The sequence below is a fragment of the Apaloderma vittatum genome, unplaced genomic scaffold (genome assembly GCF_000703405.1).
Source record: "Apaloderma vittatum isolate BGI_N311 unplaced genomic scaffold, ASM70340v1 scaffold18087, whole genome shotgun sequence".
Lineage (NCBI taxonomy): Eukaryota > Metazoa > Chordata > Aves > Trogoniformes > Trogonidae > Apaloderma > Apaloderma vittatum.
The window spans coordinates 6,789-33,575 of record NW_009725879.1 but is presented as its reverse complement, the minus strand read 5'-3'; the positions used below and the strand labels follow the sequence as shown (position 1 = coordinate 33,575).

General features: G+C 40.2%; 1 protein-coding gene across 1 annotated transcript; it reads left to right on the top strand.

The window, feature by feature from the left end:
- On the top strand, positions 1–26,449 carry REPS2 (RALBP1 associated Eps domain containing 2; the record flags this gene model as incomplete). The annotated part of the gene is made up of 12 exons (XM_009873090.1): positions 1–67; positions 354–433; positions 3,103–3,226; positions 5,354–5,502; positions 6,996–7,119; positions 9,839–9,936; positions 12,237–12,375; positions 14,249–14,312; positions 16,003–16,145; positions 19,064–19,158; positions 24,356–24,425; positions 26,384–26,449. Coding segments are annotated over exons 1-12 (1,219 nt in total), but the record flags the coding sequence as incomplete, so codon positions are not given.
- Between the last annotated feature and the right edge of the window lie 338 nt (positions 26,450–26,787).

Below are 26,787 nucleotides of genomic sequence, written 5' to 3'. Positions count from 1 at the left end.
ATGGAGTCCACCCCTAGTAAGTTTGCAGATGACACAAAACTGGGAGGAAGTGTCGATCTACTTGAAGGTAGAGAGGCTCTTCAGAGAGTTTTGGACAGGTTGGATTGTTGGGCCAAGGCCAATCGCATGAATATCAATAAGGCCAAATGCTAGGTCCTGCACTTTGGCCACAACAACCCCCAAAGTTAACTTCCTCTTGCCAAGGCAGCTGGTCTCATACTGGTTTTGCAGGATTCTTTGGTTTTTGGCTTCTACCTCAATTTTGTGATTTAAGAACTTCCACAGGTTGAGTTGGTCTTGCTTTGGAAGGGAGTTACACTAAAACATTTCTCTTCTCTGACATTTATTCTCAGAGTGTGAATATAGAGGGGATGATGTTGGTAGAGTGGTATGGCTTCTATTGATAGAAATTGTATATGGAGGCAAAATCCAGGTGAGGTCTTTCACTTTGGTAGCAGACTGAAATGGGTTCACCCCGTGTAGCTGGAAGGGCTGAAAGGTTAACAGGTATAGAGAGAGGAGGTTTCCAAAAAAGGTCAACGAAGCCGGTGAAGGGTCTGGAGAACAAGTCTGACAAGGAGCTGCTGAGGGAACTGGGGTTGTTCCATATGGAGAAGAGGAGGCTGAGGGGAAAGCTTATCGCTCTCTGGAACTGCCTGAAAGGAGGTCGTAGCGAGATGGGGATCTCTTCTCCCAAGTAAGATGAGAGGAAATGGCCTCGAGTTGCTTCAGGGGAAGTTTAGATTGGACATTAGGAAAGATCCCTTTACTGAAAGGGTTGTCAAGCACTGGAACAGGCTGCCCAGGGAAGGGGTGGAGTCACCATCCCTGGAGGTATTCAGAAGACGTGTAGATGTGGTGCTTAGGGACATGGTTTAGTGATGGGCTTGGCAGTGTTAGGTTAATGGTTGGACTTGATGACCTTAAAGGTCTTTTCCAGCCTGAACAATTTTATGATTCTGTGATTCTCTAACTGTTGTTGCCCAGGTTTTTGTATTTGTATGTCTGGGACATGTGTGAAACCCCGCAGCTGGTGTTTTCCCTTGCCCTTGCTGTGGCAGTGTTGTCCCCAGAGTTGTCAGGGTCTTCTGGTGTGCTGGGGTGGTCATGCCCATGGGGACCTGGTTGGGCCACGGTGCCTTCTCCACGTCCTGGGTCAAACCCAGTGGGCCAGGCTCCACACCCCTGTGTCAGGCAGAACTGGGCCGGCTGGTGGGGAAGGGGCCGTGCAGTATTGGGAGGTGTAGGCCCGCAGAACTGAGTGACTGAGGAACATTCCCTTCATGGGGAAGGAAGCTTCTTTAGAGTTCAGAAATGGTACTGATACTCTGCCCAGTTCTCCCAGAACAGTGCCAGGAGTGTGATCAGCTGTCCTGGCAGCACTGCCCAGGCCACAGACAGGCACTGCTCTCACAGCACGGCAGGCATCTTGCTATGTGTGGTGTCAGCCCCTGCCACGGGACCCTGGTGGACTGCTGTGGGGGGACCCAGGGGTGCAGTGGGGATCACCCAGGGGATGGTGCAGCTCCCTGTGGCAGCAGGGAAGCCCTCTGTAACACTGGGGTCTCCATAGTGCCATCCACCGCAGTGGTGCGACGTACTTGGCTCCTTCCCATGCCCTGGATGGGGCAGCAGCCTCTCCTCCAAGCAGTTCCTTTCCACCTTTTTCTCCTTTCCCAACGTGCTTTTGTTTTTAATTGTGATTCGGCACCTTCCTTCTCAGGCACATGCCAAGTGCCCTGTGTCCCCACAGTAAGGGTGACAATAGCAGGGGTGGAGGGATAAAAAAGAAGAAAAAGGCCAGAGTGACTATGGAAAAAAAGATGTGTAGAGGAAAGGCAATGGCAAATGCCACTGGTTAATTGAAACTGTCCTTGCGCAGAGAATCAATCTCCCTTTTCATCAAGCAGTAAAAGAAAGCTGCTTGAGACATCTTGTGATTAAGGAATTAAGCCATGCATTGCTGAAACTTTCAGGAAGAGAAGGAAGCCAGAGCTCATTCAGTCAAAGCAGAAGCCACATCCAGAGAAGAAAGAGTTTGCTTAAAGATAATTGTCTTTGATTAGTAAGAATTATCATTCAAAACATTTTTTGCAGCAGTTGTTTAACCTGACATTTTGCTACTCTGTGTGTGTGTGTTTATATCCATGTAGAAACAAAAATAGATTATTAATTTGTGCTGTTTGTTTACACACGTGATGTTGGAATAGTTTGTGTCATGTTGTAGTTCAGGAGTGATCCATGGATGTGGCTTTTCTGGAGAGCAGCACTTACCCATGAAGAACCAGCACAGCTCTGCCATCATCCTGCACACAGGCCATGCACCTCACTGGCCAGGAGACATTGCTAATCTAGGTGTATTTTCAGGAAAACAATCTGGGGCTTCCCTTTACATGAGGCAAATAGAGTTTTGTTCTAACCTCGGAGCCCAGCTGAGGTTTGTTTGTGAACGAACATATGGCAGCTCCAGGCACAGGAGAATTGGCGCCTGTGCTTAAAACCTACTGATAGCTGTTGTTTGTTTAGCTGTTGTCTGAGTGTGTGAACGTGGAGCTGTTTGCTTCATAGAAGTGGCTGAATGAAGCAAACAGTGAAGCCTACATAGAAATTAAGCTTCAGTGCTGAGACTGTGTTAATTTTGCATAGAGAAAACTCAAGTGGTGCGATGGGCTATTTCTTGTGTTTGTATTCAGTTACAGTAATTGTCAGAACTGTTGTTGTAAGGGCTAATCTTAAATACAATTTTCTGTGAATACCATAGCTTCTGCAGTGAAAATGCTGTGCTGGACAGGGTACTTAACAAATTATCATTTCACCTGCTGTTAAAATCCTGTGTAATCTGAAAACTTCTAAGTTGTTTTGGGATGGCAGGGTTACCCAGCAATGCTTTTGAAAAGCTTAACAACTAAGTACCTATCTCTGATGTATTAAGGGGAATGTGATCAGATGGCAGTATCCCGAGTTGAAACAGATATGCTTAATAGAAAGCTTTAAATACAACAAGGATTTTATGTTTTCAAAGAACTTTGTTTATGCAGAGGTGTTTACATTCCCTGGGAGAGTGAAATGCATTTAACCAACAATGTGTCTTTTCTCTCTCAGATCACAGAAGTTTGTGGAGCCAAGCGCGTGGGTTATTTTGGTCCTGCTCAATTTTATATTGCTTTGAAGCTAATTGCAGCAGCACAGTCAGGGTTCCCAGTACGGATTGAGAGCATTAAGAATGGTAAGTGGCAAATTTTGCTTGCAGCACTATGCACTTGTTTTTCACTTTCTTTAATGCTTGTTAGCTCTCTGTGGTGGTAAACTTCTTCTTCTAACTTGTCTATGAAACAATTGTATTTTGAGGAGCGTAGAAAGAGTAGAAGGCAACATTATATTCTCTAAGTAACTGGTGGAAAATGGCAGTGAATTATATGTATGGCAAAGCTGAGATGACAACCCCCTTTGCATAAGGCATTTTACCAAAGGAATGGCGTGAATGACAGCTGATCAGTGCAGGGGTTACGTTTCTCTGTTTTAGCCTCTTGACAACTGTCCAGAGGGGGAGCAGATACCTGCTTTAGATGGAGGTATGTTGTGGGGGACGTGGGTAGATCGGGGGTCCTCCTGTGTGGGGCAGCTTGCAACACTTATCTGTTATAGCAGATAATCCATCTAAAATAAATGGGTGATGGTGACAAAACTGTAATGCTTCCTAAGCATTAGGTATGAAAACTTATATTAAATGCAATTTAAAACAGCTTTGTTCTTCCCAACGAGTTGACAGTAATACCGAATGTACTGTTTTTAATGGAGAAAAGTGCTTCTGAAGAGGCACATCACGCTCAAGCATTGAAGATAGCAGGTCCCTTTTAGCTACAAAACATTGATAGCAACTAAATGGAAGGAACTTGATGTTCTTGCCTTGGTGATGCATGCTCTGCCTCAGCAGGGTTCAGGCTTCAAAACACGTGGCTTTTCACCTGGGCTTCAGCCTGAACAGGTTTGAACCCTTCGTTCTCATATCCCAGGCAGGTGTTTGAACCTTGCTGTGAGGCTGTGCTCTGTGCAGGAATGCTTGCCACCATCCTGCTTAAGGCAGGGAGGCATCCGGAGATCAGAGAGGAGGTAGGAAAGGCAGGGACCTACCCATAGCCTCGTAATTGGATCAGGGGTCCCAGAGCAGTTTTTGTTGTGCTGCCTGTGCTAAGGGCAACAAAACATAAAATTCTTCTATGTTACAAGGCTCAGGGAGGGGGTTACCAGGTCTACCCCATCCCGGGCGGGGAAACTGGGCTGGCAAGCATGTGCAGAGCTGGGGGAGCTGAGCTGCTGCGATGCAGAGTTTCTAACCAAGTAGAGGGGATTGGATGCAGCTGGCACAGTTCAGTTGGATTTGTCTGTCATCTCTTTTTACAGACAGCTTGTGCACTCTTGCAGTGCCCTCCTTTTTAAAATATGTTAATTCAAAAAACCCAACAAGATTAAGTTGACAAAACTCAACAAACTATATTAGAAACCTGAACTGAGATTTACTGTGTGTTTTACATGTCCAGTATCTGCAAATATTGCACAAATTTGAGTGAAGAGGGGTACTTGCAGGTCTTATATTGATATTCTGCTTGCTTGCTGTTGCTGAAATGCTTCCAGTGCTAATTACATTGACTCTTGAAATGTATGAGTGCCTTTAGAGTGGGATCTGTAACATGTACCAAACTCCGATTTGTTCCTGGTGTAGTAACTGTGAGTGTAAATGATTACAGAGGTGATGTACAGCTTTGCCCAGCTTTGAGCATTCTGTTAATTTTAATTGTATTGATGTTTTAGGGTGACTGTGCACAAAAATAAATCATATTCCTTCAAAATAATTTTGAATTGTCTTAAACCTCTACAGAGCAGACGTGACATGGGACCTTTTGACACAGTCATCTCACTGGGCCTTGACGTGATCTCTGAACCCTACCATTTTTAATTTGTTCCTTTTATGATGGCAGTGTTGAGGATACTGTGATCCTGACTGTTTAATTCATTATTCCCACAGTTTCTGTGGGAAACTATTCTTTTTGTTACAGACGATGTTCTGAAGGCAGGAAATGAATTTGCTGCTTGCTTTAATAATGTGCCACAAAGCTTATTTCTTTCTCTTTGCTTGGAGAGATTATATATAAAGCTAATGAATATAGCTTTGTGTAATATTCATGTTTTTATTAAGAAATAAAATAATCACAGGAGTTCCACACTTATAAATGCTACAAAGTATAAATAGTATGCTTTTATAGATAAACTTTTCATTGGTTTAACAAGATGATACTACTTAAAATACTTTTAATGTTCTCTGGTCTCAACTGATTTTTTCTCTCTTTTAATGCAGAATTGCCTCTGCCACGGTTTATGGCGCTGAAAAATGACAGTGAAGTACGTTACGGGACTCCAGCAGAACTCCATGGAGTTAAATTTCAGGTTCCACATGGAACTTTGGAAAAAAATTCCTACAAAAGAACAGATGAAGGGGACAAACAGGTAACAGGCTCATCTCCTTCAGGCCAGTATGTCATTATGCATCCTCCTTTTGGGTCCAGTACTGTAAGTGATTACACTCAAGTGGGCTTACTCAGTTTTGCATAATTAGACAGGAGATGATCTCCTGTCATGCAAATAGTCCCCATCGAGGCTGTATTCCAATTTTAAGGCATTCTGGTTGCATCCTTGAAGGGAATTTCTCTATATGAGCTTGTATAAAGCTGTCAGCCCTGTCGTATTCCGCGGAAGTTTTCAGCATTTTCTTCCTACTTAGTCCGGCAATGTTTATTGGAGAGGACCAGGGCAGGAGCAGCAAATAGAAATATGTTTCTGAAACAGAACAGGAAAACGAGTCGTTTCTCATGGCCAGTGTGATCCTTAGTCACTAAAGAAATACTCAAATGGAGAAGAAGTGTTGAATCACAAGCCACTATTTCTGGGTAGGATAAGGCCTCTGGGTTTTCTTCCATTCTGATCTACCCCAGGAGTAGTAGACAAGAAATCTGCTTTTTCTTTTGTCCTCAGTGAAACATTGTCCCAGTATCCGTTGTTCTGAGTTGCCAGTATAATGAAACTGCGTAAAGGATATTTGTATTACCTGTATTTAGGATAGTTGAGAGCACTTATTCAGATACAAGCAGCTTTACAACACGAACTTTATTTTCATAATTTTCCTCAGGCTGACACCTTCTCCAGTACTGTATCAGGTTACGTTGTAAATACCCAGTGACAGGCGCTTTATCTTCCCGAAGCGTATACACACATTTATCACATGGAGCATTGGTGTGAGTAACTCTGGCTTTGTGAATGAGCTGATGACAAGGTGCATGGGTGGAATAAGAGGATGAGGAAGAAGAGCATGTATGCCTCTCTGCCTGTATGTACTGGCACTGAAGGAGAACAATGCTCTCAAACCCCTGACTCCATCTAGGTTATCTATGTTGTGTTATATTTTCCCTTTTACACAGTAAACAGTTACTGGATCTTAAACAATCTGTAAGTCAAGGTAAAGAGAATGCTGTCAGATAAGATACTCAGTAATACCTACAAATCCACAAGGTGCTTAAAATACCAATTTGGAGATTTTTTTTTTTTCTTAAGTATTTTATACAGAAAAGCTCTCCCACAAAGAATGCACTCACCATATCTAAATGTGTTACGTAAATTTAAAGATACCCACTCAAATTAAGCATTCTGCATATGCTTCTTCAGACATCTTTTGGAAGTAGAATACTTCAAGCTGTTTGTTGTAAAGCTTTACTATGACATTGCCATGCTTTACCTGTAGAGGACTCAATACCAAATTCTGTCTTTACCAACTTTTGGTTTTAAAGGAGCCTTCTGTTGGAAATAAAAGGCCTCAGCGAACTACAGCATTTGCATTTCCTTTGTCCATCATGTTGTACGCATTCGGAGTGCCATGCAGGATTCCTTGGTTGTTTGCTGTTGTCTCAGAATTGACAACACTTTATGTTGGTGTGTTTCTGAAATAGGAACCCAAGTCTCCACCAATGTCTCCAATCTGTTCACCTCCTGCTTCTCCATCTACTTATCAGAGAATACCCTTAAGTTATGGATACAGTAAATCGAGAAGTGGGCTGGAGCAGCAACATGGAGGTAGGATAAAAAATGCATTTTGTACATTGTGGTTTTTTTTTCCTTCTCAGAAGTGTCTGAATTTCAAATGCAATTACCAATCAACCTAATGATTTTAACATTTAATTAGACCTGTTTTTTAGAAAATTATTCAATAATATAATTTTATTTTTGACTGTTCAATCCTGTTTGCTTTCTAGTAAATTAGTTAGATTTATGTGTCACTACTCACAGGTCAATGCTAATACCTAATCTCTGACAAAACTGTGTGCAATCTATCCCAATGACAGAGTGTATCTGAGTATTTTCAGAGCACATGATGCTTTTAGTTTCATTAGAGGGGAAGAAAAGCCCGCTCTTGGTTTCAGTAGCCTCTATATTAGTTTTCAGATTAGCAGTGCACCTTTCTCTGCAGGAAAGGATAATCTCTCTGGTTTTGTAACGGAAGTAACAATAGGATATGAATATAAAAACAGTTACAATGTCACTTGGGCAAAACAGACAAAAATAAGGCAGTACATAGATTCTCTGTCCTTGATCTCACTGCCATTACAGTAGGTGGCAAACCAGTCTGATTTTAGTAAAAGGGTAGTGGGGCAGAAGCCAGTATTACTAAGGCTTTACAAGCTCCTGTAAACAGTGAGTTGCCTGCGCTCTTCTAATGGCAACATCTGGTGTCCAACTGTAGGCACTGGTGTGTCCCATCCCTTCATCACACCTCCAGCTCTTTGTCAGTGTGTTTGCAGTGAGCAAGGAGTGGAGCACGCTAGTCTTGTAGCTGTTGTCCTTGTTTAAAAATGAGTGAAGAAACAGAGCTATTACAGCATTTTGAAACTTAGTACGGCCGTGATAAGAATGTGTTCAACACTATTGAGTGGCCTTGATATGAAAATTGTACCAGTACTGAGTCATGGACATTCATTTGCAGGTTAGGTAAACTACTGTTTCTTCAGAGATGGGGTTTTTCCTCACCCCACCCTTGGCATAACTGACTAAAATAGTAACTTCTGAAATAAGCAACACTAGCAAGGTTCTCTTCTGGTATGACATGTGTTCTGCTCTGGTGAGGAAGACTTGTGGCAGGTAGCCCACACCTTGAAGAGCTGGGCAGGAGGTGACCATCAGACACAGCTGACCAGGTTACCTGTCAGGCACTCTGCTGTTTTCTGGGACTCTGTCCCAGATCTGTCAGTGCTGTGGTGGGAAGGGAGGGGATATTTTGCGTGTTGATTTTCTTTTTTTTTTTCCCCTCTAAATTTGGTTTCCCTGAATCAGTGAAATTTCTTACAGAGTCAGCAGCTTTGCAAAGTGAGTAGACGCAGCAGTGTCCAATCCAGCTGTTAACTTCTTCTGAAATTAATTATTCAGCTGCTTGATTTCTTAAGATGATAAAATACTAGACGTATGGAACACTATGGCTGTTTTTCAGAAAGAGAATCTCTCCTATTTTAATCTCACTGGAGGTGTTCTCAGTGGCAGTAACATTTTATTATCCATGCTGTACCAAGTGCTAAGATACGTGACCTACTGGTCCTTCCTGGCCTTTAATATTAGAACCTTTCCAGTTTTCTGAAGAACACTCGAAAGGGTGGGTCTGAAAGCCACCACATTGGTGTATGTGTAGGAGGGGCCACAGCATGTTTGGGCTCTTCTGTAGCACAAGTCTGAGTCTGAATGTGGACGGTGTGTCTTCAAGGGCAGCCCTTCACACCACAACCATGTCTCTATATTTTTTTCTTGATATATTTGAAAGTTTTTCTTGGTAGCAGTGTGGCCTTGTGCCTAACTCTCCTCTCCAAGGGTGTCTGTATGTTTCCTGACTTTCTTCCCCCATTCTTTTTCTGAAATTAGAAGCTACTTGCTCAGGAATAAAAATAGATGTCAATACAGGATGAGAGCACTTAGGAAAGCAAGGGGGTTAGGGGTATAACTTTTAAGGTGTTCCCAAGCTCAAAATTTTTAAGATTTCTTTGTCACGCTTCTCATCAAGAGTCTTTTGAGTTCTGCCTATCTAATGCAGACTGTCTTTATAGTGGTATGTTTTAAATAGGTTGGCAGCAGAAGTTTTCAACTCTTACAGAGTTTGCAAGTGAGTTGCCTTTGTGTTTGCATGCTTGACCTATTTTTAGAACATTGTTCTTAAATGTGCTCTTGTGTCACTGCTTACTATATTTGCTGCGGTGGAATATAAGTAACTTATTTCAGCAAAAGAAGAAGTAATTACTACTTTTCTTTACTAACTTTACTCCAAATAATGCGAAGTGGTGAGTCACCTCCACTTTTGATTTTCAACAAAAGTTAAGGAGGGGGAAGAAGAGTATAGTGAAAATTAGTGATTTGCTGTTTGATAGCATTGTTAAATCATATTTTTTTGCAGTTCAGTTGAATTACTTCTTCTTACTTGTAGTGCATTCTCATGCTGTATGTGGCTATAAGTGTATAAAATGTATAAATATATAAACAGGCTATATAAATACATGTTTTGACATGATGAACAATGGTTTCTGGTAATGTATAACCAACAGTTTCTATCAGTAATGTCTGAAGAAGAATGATGTCAAATGAAAGACAAATGTGTGACTGGAATTTTGTTGCACAAGACAAAATGGACTTTGACACTGTGATAGGAGGTTCACAAGCTAGATTCTTGACCTTGTGGTATTTAATTATTTTCCTTAGCCCAGCAGAGTCTTTTTGATTATCCTGTCATTTATATGCACTTTATTTTAAATGTCTGTAGCTCCTTACGAAGTCAGACACTCTACTCACCAGCAAGATGGGCCATCATCAGGGAATTATGGAGCCAAACCTGCACTCGCATGTTCAAGTCTTAATCAGGTAATGAATTGCATTTTTTTTCTTTAGTAGAACTACTAATAAAGCATAGAGAAATCTAACATTATAATTAAAAAAAAGCAGAAGAATTCTCCCTTTAGAAGAAGTGTCCTCCATGGTGTTTGTTTTTAGGCTAGAGGTCCTCCATGGTGTTTTTAGGCTAGAGGCTGAAGCATATTTTTATTAGTATATGAAAAAACCTCAAAGCTGATGGAAAGGAGAAATGAAAATAAATAACCAATTAATTAAATTTCTGAAGCTAAGTAGAATGAGAAACACCAAATAGCATAGATAGGAAAGCTAGACTGAGAATCTTCAGTTTGAAAATAAATAAAAAAATGTTTTCCTAGCAAAAGTAAAATGTTTTCATTTAAAATAGATGAGTTTTCACAGAAATTCCTGCTTGATTTAGAATGCCGTCTGTAACACATGCACAAAATTCATAGCCTAATATTCTGCATATTCTGTTTTTTCACTGCAGTTGGTTAAATCACATCTCAAACAGAATAAATGAATTTCTGACTACTTGTTTGCTTTTATGAGATAATTCCTGTGTTTTCCTGCTGTTTTGCAAAAGCAGATCTTTCCAGTGTTCCAGTATGCCTGCTGTGCACTGACTGTGCAAACAGGTAGTTTGCCCTGTGGAAGCACAAAACTGTCCTAAGGGAGAGCTTTTCCTAAGTAAGACGGACTCAGAGACTCCCTGGTTTTCCCAAGTGCTTCGCACTCCCTGCCCATGACAAAATGTCACCTGAGCTTCAGCAAAAGTTTTGCAGTAGTGTCATGTAATTTATGCTAACATGAATTGAAATTGGGTGCATTTGTGTAGCACTTTGAAATGAAAATTAATTTAGAGCTTTGCAACATTGCCTGTTTCAGGGAACTTTTGATGCCTTTCCGAACCAGTGTTTTGCATTTGATTCTTAGGAAATTGATAGGTCTGTCACAGAAAGGGTTGCAGAGCTGCTTTGGAGCCTGATTATTGTTCATTCTTGCCCTCCTTCTTTAAGAGTGTTGTCATCCAGGCTTAAATCTTGAATACTAAGTCATTCCAGTTTAACAAAGGCACTGATTTTACTGGCAGCCCTCTTGGAGACACCACCAGCCAACCTCCCTTAAACAAGCCAATCAGAAAGAAAAACCAGAAATGGATAAAATATCCTTCTCCAGAATATTCTTTTACCTAAAATAGGATTTTCACTTAAACTGTGGGAAGCGACAGAAGGTTGAGGAGGTCTCTAGCTGTTTGCACGTCTCCTTGTCTCAGCGTAATGTGTGCCAAGTTATCTGGGTAAGCGGGTGGTCCAGAAGCAGAATAGCTCCATAGTTACAGCACCACTCCTAGGCTAAAGACACAGTTTGTTAGCAAAGCTGAATTTGCATGCTTCATGCTGCATAAATGCAGTTTTGGGTCCTTTACTGGTTCCATCCATTTCAGGTGTACATTGTGCAGTTCAGGGTTATAGTGCATGACAGCAAAAATTAACCCCCAAAATGAACCTAGAGGTAATAAACCATGAGTTGGACTTTCCCTTTTGTGGTTAGCAGCAGTAAGGTTTCCTTTTTCTTTTAGCTATAGTCATGTAAAACTTCCTTTAATTGCCTGGGTAGATATAATTATTATTAGCCTCAACTTTTGCACATAATTAGCGGGATGGTAATGGAGTACTGCATCCAGCTCTGGAGCCCCCAACACAAGAAGGACATGGACCTGTTGGAGCAGGTCCAGAGGAGGGCCAAAAAGGTGATCAGGGGGCTGGAGCACCTCGTAGAAGAGGTGAGAGGCTGAGAGAGTTGGGGTTGTTCATCCTGGAGAAAAGAAGGCTCCAGGGAGACCTTATAGCAGCCTTCCAGTACCTGAAAGGAACCTATAAGAAAGATGGGGAGGGACTCTTTGTCAGGGAGTGTAGGAATTGGAGACAATGGTTTTAAATTAGAGCAGGGTAGGATTTAGATAAGAGATTAGGAAGCAATTCTTCACTACAAGCGTAGTGAGACACTGGAACAGGTTGCCCAGAGAAGCTGTGGAAGCCCCATTCCTGGCAGTGTCCAAGGCCAGGCTGGATGGGGCTCTGAGCAACCTGGTCTAGTGGGAAGTGTCCTTGCCCATGGCAGGGGAGTTGGAACTGGGTGATCTCCAAGGTCCCTTCCAACCTGAACCATTCTATGAATCTGTGATAATCTGTGTGGCTGTTTCTGCTTCTCATCTTGTAAAAATATGTGTCTACTAATAGAAGAGAGTGAATCTGTTTTGAGGTTCCCAGTGCCCTTCAGGCAGGTGATGTCAGCATCTCTTCCTTCAGTCTCTTTCAGCGGAGAGGGAGCAGCAGGAGAGCAGCACCCACTACTCGGACGACCCTTGGAGGATAACGGAGGAGCAGCGAGACTACTACATCAACCAGTTCAAGTCCCTGCAGCCTGACCTGAACTCTTTTGTGTCAGGTAATTTTTACCAAACACTGTGTGTGTGTCAAGTTGGGGGGAGCAGGCTGAGAGATGAGAGGTGTTAAGTTGATAAATTAATTAATTTTTTTCTCTTTAGAGTGTTTAAGAGAAAGAACCAATTGTGTTTTCTTTTTAAAGGCAGACAACTGGCAGAGTAAACCAATACTGTGGCCATTATGTTTTTTCGTAAATACCCTGATTTTAGAAAGATAATTATATCTAAATATAATATAATTATATCTAAAGGAGAAATGTTGGCAATTCAGTAAAAACTAAAATGAGCTCTCTATATTTGATCCTCTACATTTGTAGATCACACCTGCAGTGTATATTTTGCTGAAAAACCCCTTAGGGTTGCTCTTACTTTCCCAGCAGAAATGTGGTAGTGTCCATGTAATGAAAGGGAAGGAAATTCAAGTGATGAACATGTCCTGTGTGGTCAAGCCTGAGTATTTATGGCTCTGAGGAGCTGAGATTTTGACCTTTAGGTGGTTAAAAGCAAATCCTAGAGAGCACACACGTGGTAAAAGTATTGTTAACAGTGTGTTGAGATTGCGTTTCCATCCTCAATAGGAGGATCAGGCTGCTCGTGGGATGAGTCGCTGCGGGTACAGACAAGGCGAGGAAGATGTCACAGATTTTAAATTGAGGCAGTTCTACTGAGCTCTACTGTTTTACTGGGGTTCAGAAGGCTTGGATCCAGCCAGAAGTTTAAATAAATTATCTGCTGCTGATAGAAATTACTGCTTTATCACTTCTTTGCCTCACTTAAGTCTAGTTCATATAATTTGCTCGAAAGAGAAAATGGTTGTTAAACAACACTCTGTTTCCTCACAGACTTACGTATGTCAAACTGTGTATGCATGTGTACATGCACATTCAGAATTGCTGTTTGTAAATGATAAACTTTAAGTTTCTACAACATCCTAAGAAAATTAAGCTGTAGAAATCCTTGCTGCAGTGTGGTACAAATGCTGGAGGTTTGTCCGCGTTCAAGAAGTTACTTGAGAAATCTGTGATTTGAAAATTCTGTCAGAAATTATTGAATCTTGAAGTGCTATTCTTGGTTCATAAAGCTACTGAATCACAGGTGGTCACAAGAAGTGGTTTGGAGCTACGTTATTATTACATGGCTTTGTCATGGTGACAAACTCCTCTCTTGGCATCTGGTATTGGGGAGGACATGGTGTGCTCGGTGAGTCTTGGCCCTGCGCTAGTGATAGATTTTCTGAAGCACTGCAGTGGGTGCTCTAACCTGAATGTCCAAGGGGAAGAGGAATATAGACCTAGAAGTCTGTGCTTTATGGTGCCTTACCTTTTGTAAGCCTATGTGCAGGAAGGGCTTCCAAGGTACCCCCAACAGCCTGTGCATGTGAGATGGTGAAGAAGGGATGAGAAGGGCTGGTGTGGCAGGATGAGTGAGGGTGTCTGCAACATAAAATTTATAAAATTTCGTAAACTCTGAGCCTCTGCAGGGAAAAGTCATGGCTGAAGCAGCATATTGGGAGAGCAGTGGCGATGCTACTGCACGGTACTGCCACACATGTGGCTTCTGGGTGAAGCAGAGCTGTTTTGTGTCTGTTATTTCATCACTGGTGACATACTGATTGTGCTGGTTGGAATCACTAGTACTAAAGCGTTTTGTACTCTATTTTTCCCATATGGTGGGAATGGGGAAACGAGATAAAGAGCTCTCTCTGTCAGTTATTCAGCAAGAGACAAATGATCAAGCAGCTATGTTTATGTCCAGTTAAACTGAGCGTCTATCAGATGTAAAGTAACCATCTGGTTCTGGTGCGGCAGCACTGGTCAAAGGTAAATAATCGGAGAATTATTTTCCAGTGGTTGATAAGGCACGGTTTCCCAACAGGTTCCGTGGCAAAGAATTTCTTCACAAAATCAAAGCTGCCCATCCTAGAGCTTTCTCACATCTGGTAAGTACTGTGAGAGTGTTGGGGATAAGTATATTTTTTTTTATTCTTTTTTTTTTTTAAAAAAGATGCTTAATTCAAGAGTTCTTTTAAATTTTGAAAAGTGTCTTCATTTATAGTTATTGCTCGTATCTGCAGAATCACTTTCAGGCCCGAGCAGCAGGGTGCTCACTGATCTTCCTGACATGCTTGTTTTCTGGAGAGATGTTCGCCTGCTCAGCAGGACTGGGAAGATTTGAACAGCAATTTAACTGAGAGCTGGTCTTAAGCATGTTGTAAGCAGCATCATTAGCTTGACAAACTGACATTTTTCATGAAAAGAAACAGCAGAGAAGCACCTCTGGAATGTTTTAAATGTGTTGTTGGCTTTATGTTTCTGGTTGTGTTTTGTCAGAGGAGGCCTAATTAATGCCTAATTTTTAGTAAGTTGAACTACATAATTCATCAGTGCTTTTCTAATGAACCAGTATGCTTACTTTTAATGAGCTTATTTAGAAATGATTGCACATAGAACAGTACATGATAGAATTTGACAAGGTTTCTTTTATATTTTCATAAACAACATGGTGCTTTGTAATTCAGTGTCATCCTTGCATCTCTGATAGGAAGAACAAACAGTTTTAAATTTTGATCAGAAATACTGATAGAGGTTTTACTTTTATATATGCGTTTATGGAAAGAGATGAGAAGAAAAGCTTGCAAGAGCCTAAACATCTGTTGGGGTCAAAGAATATTTCTAGAATCTTTTCAGAGAGGATTGTCAGTTGTGAAAATAATAATAATAAAAAACCTCTAAAGAAATGTGGTGTTGGTGGAAGTGAATATTGGAATTTAAGATTACTTAAGAAGAATGGATTAACCCAATATGTTAATAAAACACCTTGTATTTCTATTGCTGACACAAGTTGTTTTCTTAGTAAAAGTCAAAGAAAATTTTTCTTTTCTAGTAGGTAATTATAGTTTTGTGAGATCTGTCAGGTTGTGTTGCTGTGTTAAACACACAGGATGTTTCAGTCTTTGTCACTATAACCTCAACAGCTTGGAAAATAGTCATTACTTTCAAGGAGTAAGGAGTTCTGTGTTTATTTGGTTTAGTCCATGTGCTCATTAGAAAAAAAATTACACAATTCTTGCAAAGACTTACCTTATGAAATCAAATTCTTGAATTTCTGAAGTCTAATTTTAGTACTGGAGAAGCAAACTTCTTTAGTGAGAAGCTGACAATAACATTTAAACATGTCAAGTGTTAATTTAGCTCTTTTCTTGACACTAGGCAATGGTGCTAAGTAACCATTGCTGAAGCCCATTTTTGACTTTTTTTGCCTGAACTGCTTTAAGATCCTGTATGGATTGGCTAAAAATGCTTCCAACCACTGGAAAGCTGATTTCACCCTTGGAAGTACAGGATATTAATTTTGTGTTATAATATACACATACCATCATATTGTATAATATGATGCATAATGAAAAAGTGTCCTATATTTAAAAAGGAAAAAGCGAAAGTTGGAAAATTAGCTTGCTTGATCTTCCCCAAAACAAATCTACAAGTTAAGATTGATCACAAATGAGAGCAGCGCTTGTCTTGTGTTAAAATATCCCGCCTCAAAGTTGCATTTCCGTCTCCCCCGTGATTGCACACGTGTGTTTCCCTGAGGTCATGGCTTGGAAAAACGTGTGCCTGTCGTACCCGCAGGGAGCTGAGCGATGTGGATTGCGACGGGGCGCTGACACTCCCCGAGTTTTGTGCTGCTTTCCACCTCGTGGTTGCGAGGAAGAACGGTTACCAGCTGCCGGAGACGCTGCCGGAGACGCTGCTGCCTGAGTACCTTCAAGCAGGTAATGTCCCTGCGGCACGTCGTGCTCCTGGAGGCATCTCAGGAACCCAGCGTGTGAGTAAAACGGGTTTTATTTTCCATCCTGCAGGTAGGACGGGGTCCAACGCTGCCTAATGGTTCTCTAGTTGCTTTTCAACACATGCCTTCTTAATTGTGCTTAAAAGGCGATTGCTGAAGAAGAGGAGGATAAAAGCACAAAATAGCGATGCAAAGTGTAGCAGTTGTGTGCCTCTTTGCTCCAGTGTGCTTCAGGTGTCATTTCAGCCAAAGTGGCAGATGTTTACCTGTAGCAAAGATAATCCAACAAGATTTATGTGGCTTTTAACTCTTTTGGTGATATTTCCTGTCAGTACCTGTTTTGAAGATGTGTTGCAAATAATGCTAAACTGCATTAGAAATTATTATGCTAATACATTTTATGCATTTTGTTAGGTGCAGTTACTGGTTATATCAAAGATTGATTTTTCTTTTTTTTTTTGTAACTGATTTTATGTAATCCACCAATTCTTCTGTAAGTAATTTGCAGTAATGATGGGAGGATTACAAGAGTTTATGTAGCACAAGGATGAATTAGTCCAAAATATAACATACCTCAGTAACAATGTGCAGTGAGAGACCTGCCCTTTCATTTTTTTCTCTTCAGTTATGTCTCTTTTAATTATAAATTAACATTGAAATATATACTGTTCCATCTAAAAAACGTGCATGACTTTCTAGGGCAGGGAGGATTAATCACAGATGATAATTACAGTGCTAAGGGATAATATTTAAGACATAATAAAATCTCCATTAAATTTGATGACACTGAATATATTAAAAGACAGGAAAAGAGCAAATCAAGCTGCAGTTAGGAAAATTAAATGTTCACCCTGTATCAGATTTGTGAAGGAATTCTTGGTGCAGTCATGTTCCTTATAATCCACTATCTTCCTATCCAAAGCAAGGAGCTCCTGTAAAACTTGCACTTCCAAGTCCTCATCGCTTTTAGTCTCTCTAATTATATTCCCTTGCCATAATTACAGCTGCCCTTTTCCCTCCAGGACCACCACTTTGTTCACTGCTCAAGCCTGTTCTCGTGATAAATGAGCTTGTAAGCTCCTCTACACAGGCTCTTCTTGGTGCGTCTTTGCGTTAAGCCTTTCTGGGAAAAACTGCAATGGGAAGTGGCTATCTTTAGTAGTAGGGAATCGATATGTGAATGGGAGGAAGAGCATGTTAAGCTGTGGTTCCTCCTTGGGAGTCCTCTTTTTCCCTAATTTGACCCTTGTGGCACTGGGTTCTTTACCATATTCTTAGATAATTATTGTTTCCTGATGTTAACGCACAAGCAAGCATTCCGAGCAGGTCTGCGTGGGAGAGGTGAAAGGACTAATTGTTGTGGGCACTCTAAATACCTCTGCTAATATGCTAATTCTTACTAGTTTGAGGGTCTGAAAATGTCTAGTGTTGGTTCTGCTACCTTGTCAGGTTTCAGAAATGTGCCTTTCAAAAGACTTTCAGTAAAAACCAGAATGTCTCAGTAATACCATGAATCACAAGAATACATAGAGCCCAGATTGTATCAACTTCTGAAGTTAAAGCATTAATAAGTCAGCAAGTGCCTCATACACTTATCTGAAATGTCAAGAGAAATTTTCAACAGAAACTTTGTTTTAATGTTTTCAGAATTTGATTTCTGTAAAACTTAGATTTTTATTTAATTTTATTAATTTTTTTTCCTAACAAAGAATCTGATGAACAGTTTTCCATTAGGCTGTTGTATTTGTGTCAGAATGAGGCAGAATTTGGTTCAGATTAAGTATTTTCACCTAATAAGAATTTTAATAAGATTATCTTCAAATAAATTGACTTGGAATGTAGTGTAAGACAGAGCATTTAAGAATGAATTAATCTTGCTAGTTTTATGACTTGTTGTCCTGATCTGAGGTTTGACACTTTCACTATAAACTACAAGCATAGGTCCAAGCATACTGTCCTGGCATGGCTCCGTTGGCAATTTGATCCACCACTTTCTTTTCTGAATTTTTTTATTAAAACTAATTTACAGAATATGTAAAGCTATTTACCCTGTGTGTAACCCATTGTATTATAAAATAAGATAGATTTATAAGAGCTTAATTTATTCAGGAAAAACTAGATGCTAGCCAGATATTAGAAATTTGGTGTGAGAACTGGTTATCCTGCTTTTCAATATATCGACATTCAAGCAAAGCTATTTTCCAGCTGTTAGGACAAATTCATCTCAGAGGAAGTAATCCCAGAGTGAGATCAGCAGGACTTGGGGAATAGAAATAAGACTCCTGTGAATATTCCTGTAAGAAGTTAGAGTAGATATTTTTTCCTTTCTCCCTAAGTCCGTCCATCTGTCCCTCCCTCCCTCCCTCCCTCTTTGCTCTCAGTGCTGTTTAGTTTAAAGATGGTATATACTGCAGCATCTACTGTGCTTAGTGTCCTTGATTCTTGCTGGCCTTCAATTTTAGTGTATAATGTAGATTCTGCTGTACTTTTCAGTATTGAAAAATGTCAGAAGTGGGAGTTGAAGGTTTGGTAAATACCTTTAACATTCCTAAGACAGCAAGATATAAACTGTAAGGCCAACTAAGTTGATACTCTGAGGAGGAAAAATGCAAATAAACAGGTGTTGTTTGGCAGTTCATGTTTACTAAGAACCACTTCCCTCAAATCTCACAATTATTTCTACAACAGAAATTATGAATGCTATCCTTTTTGTGACATTGACTTATTCAAGATAATAGACAAAGATTTTCTTCGTGGTGTTTGCCACCAGTGACTTTATAGGTCAGTTCTGATATGTGGAAATGAAAGGCAAAATTATACTGGAACAGGATTTTAAGAAGCATATATTAACAAAAGACTTGACTTGTCTCTTTTTCTTTCTTTTCTTTCTTTCCTTTGCAGCTTCTTTGAAGCCCGTGTGTGACTGCGCACTATTTGATTCCTACTCTGAGTCATCGCCAGGCGGTCAGAAGGCTCGGGACTTTGGTCGGACAGAGGTGAGAAGAATGTTTTGGGATGGAAGGGGCCTCTAAAGTCATCTAGTCCAAACCCCCTGCAGTGAGCAGGGACATCTTTCACTAGATCAGGTTCCACACTCGCTCCCCTAGTTCCGATGAGAAGAAAAAGGTCTTAGTTTGTCCCGATTCCCTGTACTCTGCTGCTTTGGAGGCTGAAACTACCCCAGATTTTATACAGTATGGACATACATAGTTCTGTTCTAAGTGATGCAGTCTCCATTCCAATATCTAGCCTTTTCATAAGTCTAAGGTACTACCTTCCAAGGGTCTAGGTAGTAATTGTAAGGAGCTGGGAAGAGTGTTTTGAGGGAAGAATGGAGATCCATTGTAGCAATATCGCAACAGGTATCAGCCTTCTAATGGAAGACTGTTACAATCAAAACTAAATTCCAACGAAGAGTTTATTACTGAGGTTAAAAACCAAAACTTTAAAGGTCCTGTAAAGCTGGACTAACCATGACTGCTGAGTTGTGACTGGATATTGCAGCTCTGAACACATATGCACTGGGATTTTAGTGTATAAGATAGTGAATCAAATGGCAGACTGACTGCAAGCGTGGGCCCTTCTGATGCTGCTTTTGGGTTAAAAATGGTATGTCATGGCAGCTCAGCAAGGCTGTTCTCTGGCTATGTCCTCCCTATACCTTGCTCTGGGCAGTTCCTGGGTCAGAACCCAACTGTTCCCTCATCAAATTCAGCTTGGTAGTGGTGCCACCAAACAGATTCTCCTAAGCTGTTAGAGCTTTGGGCAATGCTGCAGCCAGCACTTTGAGCACCCACTTTATCTTCTGGAACTGTTACAATATAGACGGTCTCCCTGGGTGGTAGAATAGAATCATAAAATCATTAAGGTTGGAAAAGACTTCTAAGATAATCTAGTCCACCCGTCAATCCAACGCTACCATGACCACTAAACCATGTCTCAAAGTGCCACATCTGCACGTTTTTTGAACACCTCCAGGGATATGGTGACTCCATGACTTCCCTGGGCAGCTGGTTCTAACGCTTCACCACTCTTTCAGTAAAGAAATTTTTCCTAATTCCCAATCTAAACTTCCCCTGGTACAACTTGAGGCCATTTCCTTTTGTCCTATCGCTAGTAACTTAGGAGAAGAGACCAACATCCACCTCACTACAACCTCCTTTCAAGTAGTTGTAGAGAGCAGTGAGGTGGTCTCTCAGGCTCCTCTTCTCCAGACTAAACAATCCCTTAGCCGCTCCTCATAAGACTTGTTCTCTAGACCCCTCACCAGCTTTGTTGCTCTTCTCTGGTATTGCACTTTGTACAGCAGTTGTACTGAGTTTTGAAAGCAGTGCTGCTCTTCTGGTAATGAGGGCTACTAGTACCTTGACAATGGCCTTTACTGTAGCAGAGCAGCCTTGTCCCTTGCACCGTGACCTTTTTTTTGGGAAGGTGGTTCACAGTCAGCTGCACAATGGTGCCACAGGCCACGCTGCAATAACACTTCTTTGCAGTGTGGTTGTGTAGCAAAGATCAACCGTCCTCTGCGAGTGTGGCTCATTAGCATGTATGCATATTGGTTAGCAATTTTAAGAAGTATAAGAGGCAAAATTCAAGACAATTTGCATTGAAAACTCATTCACTGATGTCGGCATGTGTATATACATAACTCCATTTCCAGACTGCGGTAGGAGCTGACTGAGTGTTTGAGCTAACTCACAGCATCAGCTTAGGAGATTTTTTTAGAGAGAATTATTTGTCTTTAGCTTAAAAACTCTCACGTCCCTGTTCAGATGTTTTTTGTCAGTAGACAAGACCCCTGAGCGTCAGCTTTACTTTTGCATTTTCTTGTGCAGATACAAATACACATGCATATATTTTAAAAAAGTAGACATAATATATAATTAAATTATATTAGAAATATAAATAAATATATAATATGTATATTTCATAAACATAATTAAAAACCCGTCAGTTTATGTAACTTTTTGACTTCAGCATCTACTTTGGTATCAGTCCTTGTTTTTGTTAGGGTATTGACTTCACAAACAGTTACCCAAATCTGCAAAGTGGTTTTGATTATTGCGGAGTTGTGAGGAAGTTTGCTGTTTAGTAGCACAGCCTTTGGGACTGTCAGATTAGAACATTCTTTTATAGAAAGCTCAGAAATCTTCCTTGCAAAGTCATCTTGTGTTTCTTAGAAATAAATTGTCATTTCAGTAACCTAACTGATACAATTTTATAATCTTATTAAATGTCTGGGTTTTAGGCTCTTCTTGTTTGCAGTCCTTAAATGTATGTGCAGAGTAAAGAAATTTAGGAGGAGATGATTTCCAAGGAAATTAAATCGTATTTTTTTTTTGCTTTTTAGATTTCTTTTTCTGCAGTGGAGATTATAATAGTAGGGATATTATGGTAATAATTAAACAGTTGTAGAGGGTATACAGCACAAAGCATAAAAAATCTAAACAAGCAACAAATACCCTATTTTATGCTTAATTTTTAATTTGATTTTCAGCAATTAAGCTATCAGAACTCCTTTACCTTAGCTCTGCACTGTCCTCCTGAGACGTTCTCACCATAACTGTGAATAACTTGCAGATTGCTGTGTGGCCTTTGCAGTCGCAGGAGGTTCATAGAATCATAGAATGGCCTAAGCTGGAAGGGACCTTAGAGATCATTTTAATCCAGCCTCCCTGTCGCCAGGGACACCACCTCTCGACTAGATCAGTTCTTGAGGGAACAGCTGGAACTTCTGCTCCATTCCTGGATTCAACAAGGTGGAAGGATGTTCTGCAAAATCAATTTTTTTTATGGCTAGGTTGAAAATAAAGAAGAATCTGTAGCATGATTGCCTGCTGGTTAAGCATGGATAGTGTTTCCAGGCTCTGATACCTGATGAGGGCCTACAGGAAAGCTGGGGAGGGGCTATTCCCAAGGGTGTGTAGTGACAGGACAAGGGGCAATGGTTTTAAACTAGAGCAGGGCAGATTCAGATTAGACATTAGGAAGAAGTTCTTTACTATGAGGGTGGTGAAACACTGGCACAGGCTGCCCAGAGAGGTGCTGGAGGCTCCATCCCTGGAGACATTCAAGGTCAAGCTTGATGAGGCTCTGAGCAACCTGATCCAGTTAAAGATGTCCCTGCTCACTGCGGGGGGCTTGGACTAGATGACCTTCAAAAGTCTTTTCCAACCCAACATATTCTATGATTCTATATCACAGTTGTTTGACTGGTTTTTCTCTGTGTGACCAGTTTTTGCTACTGTCGTGGCCCTAGACATGCAGGGCAGATCTCTCAGTTTGTTTCAGCGCCTTGTTATTTTGGTCCTTTGGTATCCAAGATTAATGGACTATAAAATCTCCTCTTAAAACTGAGTCGAGAATGATTTTGACTTGATTTTTTTTTAAATGGTGTTTTTATGTTCAGAATTAATACACTGAATGAGTATCGTTTGGAAGGTCGGTAATTCATCTCCCTCTGTGGGAAGTGCAGTAATTCACTGTTGCAATTTAATTTGTATCTTGACTACTTGAGGAAATACATTTTAGATATTTGATCACTACATTAAAAATATCATATTATCAGTGCAATCAGTTATGCATTATCTTCATGTCTTTGTCTCTTTTCACCTGTCATCTATTCAGGCTCTTTAATTTAATTCCAGAAGACCATTTTTACTGTGCCTGCTGAACTACAGGGCTGTAGTACAATGGAAACAGTTTTTGAATGCATTTATAGAGGAAATAATGACAGGAGACAGGTCACCTGAGTGCTAGGATTTGTTAGACTTAAAAAACACACAAAGACTGTTAATGTTATGCTTGAGCATGACAAGGGTGACTGCTTTTTGTTAACTAAGGAGGTTTTGTCTTCTCATGTTTTTTTTCCTCAAGATTTTGTCTCACACTCTAGTTCTGATCTTTTTTTTTCTTCTTCCATTGCTTTGGCTCTTTTCCACAAGCTTTCTCACTGCCAAAAGCTTAAAGATAAAACACAAGACTTCTCATTATATGCATAAAATGACTGGCTGGGGTTCGTCTAAACTCCCTCAGAAATGTCATGCTCACAGTTCACTGGAAATTGTGGGAGTCATTCTGTTGATTCCAGCATGCACTGAATTAGGTCTTTAGTCTGACACTCTTTACTTTAGAGTATCAGGGCCAGCAATGGATGTGAAGAGTTCTGTTCATACATTTTCAGAGTCCTCCAGCCGTGTTTTTGCTCTGTTGCTTCCTCAGAAGCATTAGGGAATCTCATATGCAACTTTATCAATCAAGTCACATAGACCTTCACTCTGGACTTGGCCTTCTTGAATTACTGATTTGAGATTCTTTTAAAAAATGTTGACAAAATCTATGTTTCTGAATTAATTTTTTTAGGCCAAATGATTTTAGGCCATTTTTAGGTCCAACCTCTTTCATGCTGCCTGGGAAAAAAAGCCAGCATGACTCTAGTATTTAGAGAAGCTTGGGTTTTCTGACATTTGTGTGATTGTTGTTTTGGTTCTGGAGTGTATCTTTGTTCTTACAGATAACAGAGGTAGAATTTGTTCCTGGTTCCTTCTTGTGAGCTACACGTCAGAGGTTATACGAACAGTAAGTGCCTATAAGGTGCTGCTGCAATAAAGCAAAGTTAAGGAATAAAATGGGAGAGAACATCTCTGTTTTTCCATCAGAGACCTGAATGGGCCTCTGGCAGACATGCTAGTGAAATTTGGTTTTCCCCATCTCAGTTAATGCATGTTGAAAGGAAAAAGTAGTTCAAGGATCATCCACTTCAGCTGAAAGACTTTAAATGCAGAACGACTGGGCTCTGGAATTTTGGCTAGAGAGATGATTGTGATGGAGACTGACTCTTGTGAAGGGGCTAGAGAAGGTTTCCTCAACCCTTGCTCAAGCACTACACCAAAAGAGAAAAGAAATTGTGGAATGACATTGCTCTTTTGTGTGGAGGATCTCCTTGCATACAGTCCCTAGGTCCTTATGAGTCGCTGTCGAAGTGCTTCTCTAGTTTCAGGTGTGGAACTGCTGTGCCTTTAAAAGCAGAGTTATATTGCCTTTCTTTAGATCCTCTATGCTTCTTTATCTGATGTAGCAGACTACTGTGCAAGAGAGAATATCACCTTTATTTGTGTCGCTCTGTAGTCTTAATTATTTGACTGTGGAAACGTGAACTATACTAATAAGTATAATAAATCTGCTCTCTTTAAGAAGACATCAGCTGAAGAGGTAACTGATAACTCTGCCCTGTTACAAGATGGAAAGAAAGATGACAAACAAGGTACCGCAAAGACTTTTTTTTTCCCATTACAAGTTAAATTTTGTGTATTTTTAGTAATCCCATATTTTTACTGTCAGAAGCAATAGTATGTTTAGTTTCTAAGCTGGCTCTGTGTGGCTGTGAATTTAAAGAGAATTCTTTGACAGCAGCTGAGTTGAAGACAAATAAATGAATGGGTTTGCTTCAAAATTAGATCTATCATATATGAAAGATAGGAAGTTCACGTTCTAAAATATTTTTAATCCTACGTCAATCAGTGTTGCACTTCTTAATGTAAGGAAGTTGTAGTTGTTATCAGGAATATTGTAAGAGTAAAGACTACATCTGGACAAATTTTGGATTTCTCTGTTCGCAGGAAGTCACGGTACTTCAAAATTAGGTTTTATTCCTATATATAAAAAGTACTACACACCATATATTTTCTTGCAAAACAAATTTAGCTCCTAAGATTTCCACAGTTGGCACTGGATCGTCAGTCAGTCATTTTTATTTCCTTTTCCCAGCCTTTCAGATTGTCATTTGTTGTCCTTCCATTGCGGAAACAAAACAATTTTGAGTATTTTTAATTAAAAAAAGAAATATATCTTGATCTCCTGGCTGTCCACCTGTTAAGGTTGCATCAGAACTGTGAGACCAGGTAGTTCACGTTCCTGAATCACCTTCCACACTCAAGTGTGACCAAGCTTGGCAGATCCCCAGCATCCCTGGATCAAAGATATGTTGTTGGAGTTGACGAGTGCTTGTAGAACATTTTGACAAGTTAGCATTTTCCAAGAAATTGATGTTTTGTTGACAAGGTTTGTTTTGTTGTAAAATTCATAATGAACCAAAGCAGGACCTGAACCTTGAATGTTACTGCTTTGAAATGTCTAGGGAAGATTTACTTTTCGCAAAGGGATTTTTCTTTTCTTCCCTGTTGGTGAGCTTGTCCTTTGCTTTTTTGTAGCTGACATGTTAAGTCAGATGGGAGGCTGTTTTGGTATATCCAGTCCTTCAGGGCTGCAAGTTGCTGTATTTATAACACAGATTCCTACCTTTTCAGCCAAAGAGCAAATGCTCTTGTTCTACCACTTATTGCTATTTTGGTGAATGTCAGAGCAAATTGCTCTCCTGACTGATAAGACCTCCCCAGAAGCCAAGAATTTGTATAATTTGTAGAAGCAAATTTTCCTGCATTTTCAAAACTATGCAAGTTTATATAGTTAATATATGCAAGTATATATGTACTTGTGTATACAAGTTAAATGTGGAAGATAATTTAATTGGTGCTGGATCAAAAGAACCAGACTTTTCCCATATGTTTTATTTGATAAAGGCAGAAAGAGATGTGAGACTTCATTCCAAGTTATTGTTTATAATACTGTGTATTACAGTACCATAGTGCATGTAGGAAAGCCTGAAGAAAGTTACTAATAAAGGATATGTAAGCATCAGTGGAAGGGGAATAAGCACAAAGATTGGGATTTCCTAAATTTTAACGCCCGCTCTGTTGGTGCCTTTTCCTTGGGCAGGCTGGCAAGGCTTCAGTAGCCAGAAGCAGCTGGTCTCTCACACGCCCTGGCTCTCCAGGTTTGTAACTTGGGAGATGTAAGTCCCAGCTCTGCCAAGTGTCTCTAGCTGCTGCCTCCATGAGAGGAGCAACATCTCTGGCAGAGAAGTTGTCCTTGGTTTTAGGCACTCAAACACCCGCTTTTTTTTTTTTTTTTCCGAAATTTGAGGTTATTTGGCAACTTGGGCAATAGGCTTTCTAATTTTTACTTTTGTGCTCTTGGAAATTATTACTTTTCTGAGTGCTTGGGTATTCTGAAAGGATTTGGCCAGTTTTCAAGTCTGTTTGGCATTATTAAATGTGCTAACTAATACTGGTTTATATGCTCCTTTCTCAGAACTGATACACATAGGTTTTACCTGCACCTAATTAAAGTAATTCTCATTACTTTGTTTTTTGTTTAATTAAGCTCTTAAAGTAAGCACTGCTCTCAAAACAATACCAAAGGAATTTCAGCACTTGACTGTGAAAACAGGTAAGAAGAGAAGAATTCTATGTGTTACTTCCAATAGAATTTCAATTAAATATTTTTATATCACAGTTAGCTGAATTTAGTGTGATTTAATTTTTTTTAAGATTCTTTTGCTCTCATACTGTTTTACTACTGAAATTGGCTTTTACTACATAATAACAATTACTTGCAAGGTAAATATTAATTACTGCCTCAGGTTATCAAAAGGCTTTCTTGCTTTCTTTCTCTCACTGTTAGTGTGTGTGTTTCTATATATGTGTGGCAAATGCTTTTGACATACTATTTTTAGAGTTTTACTGTGCTACAAACAAGATGCAAGAGCACAAACATTGCACCTCTTG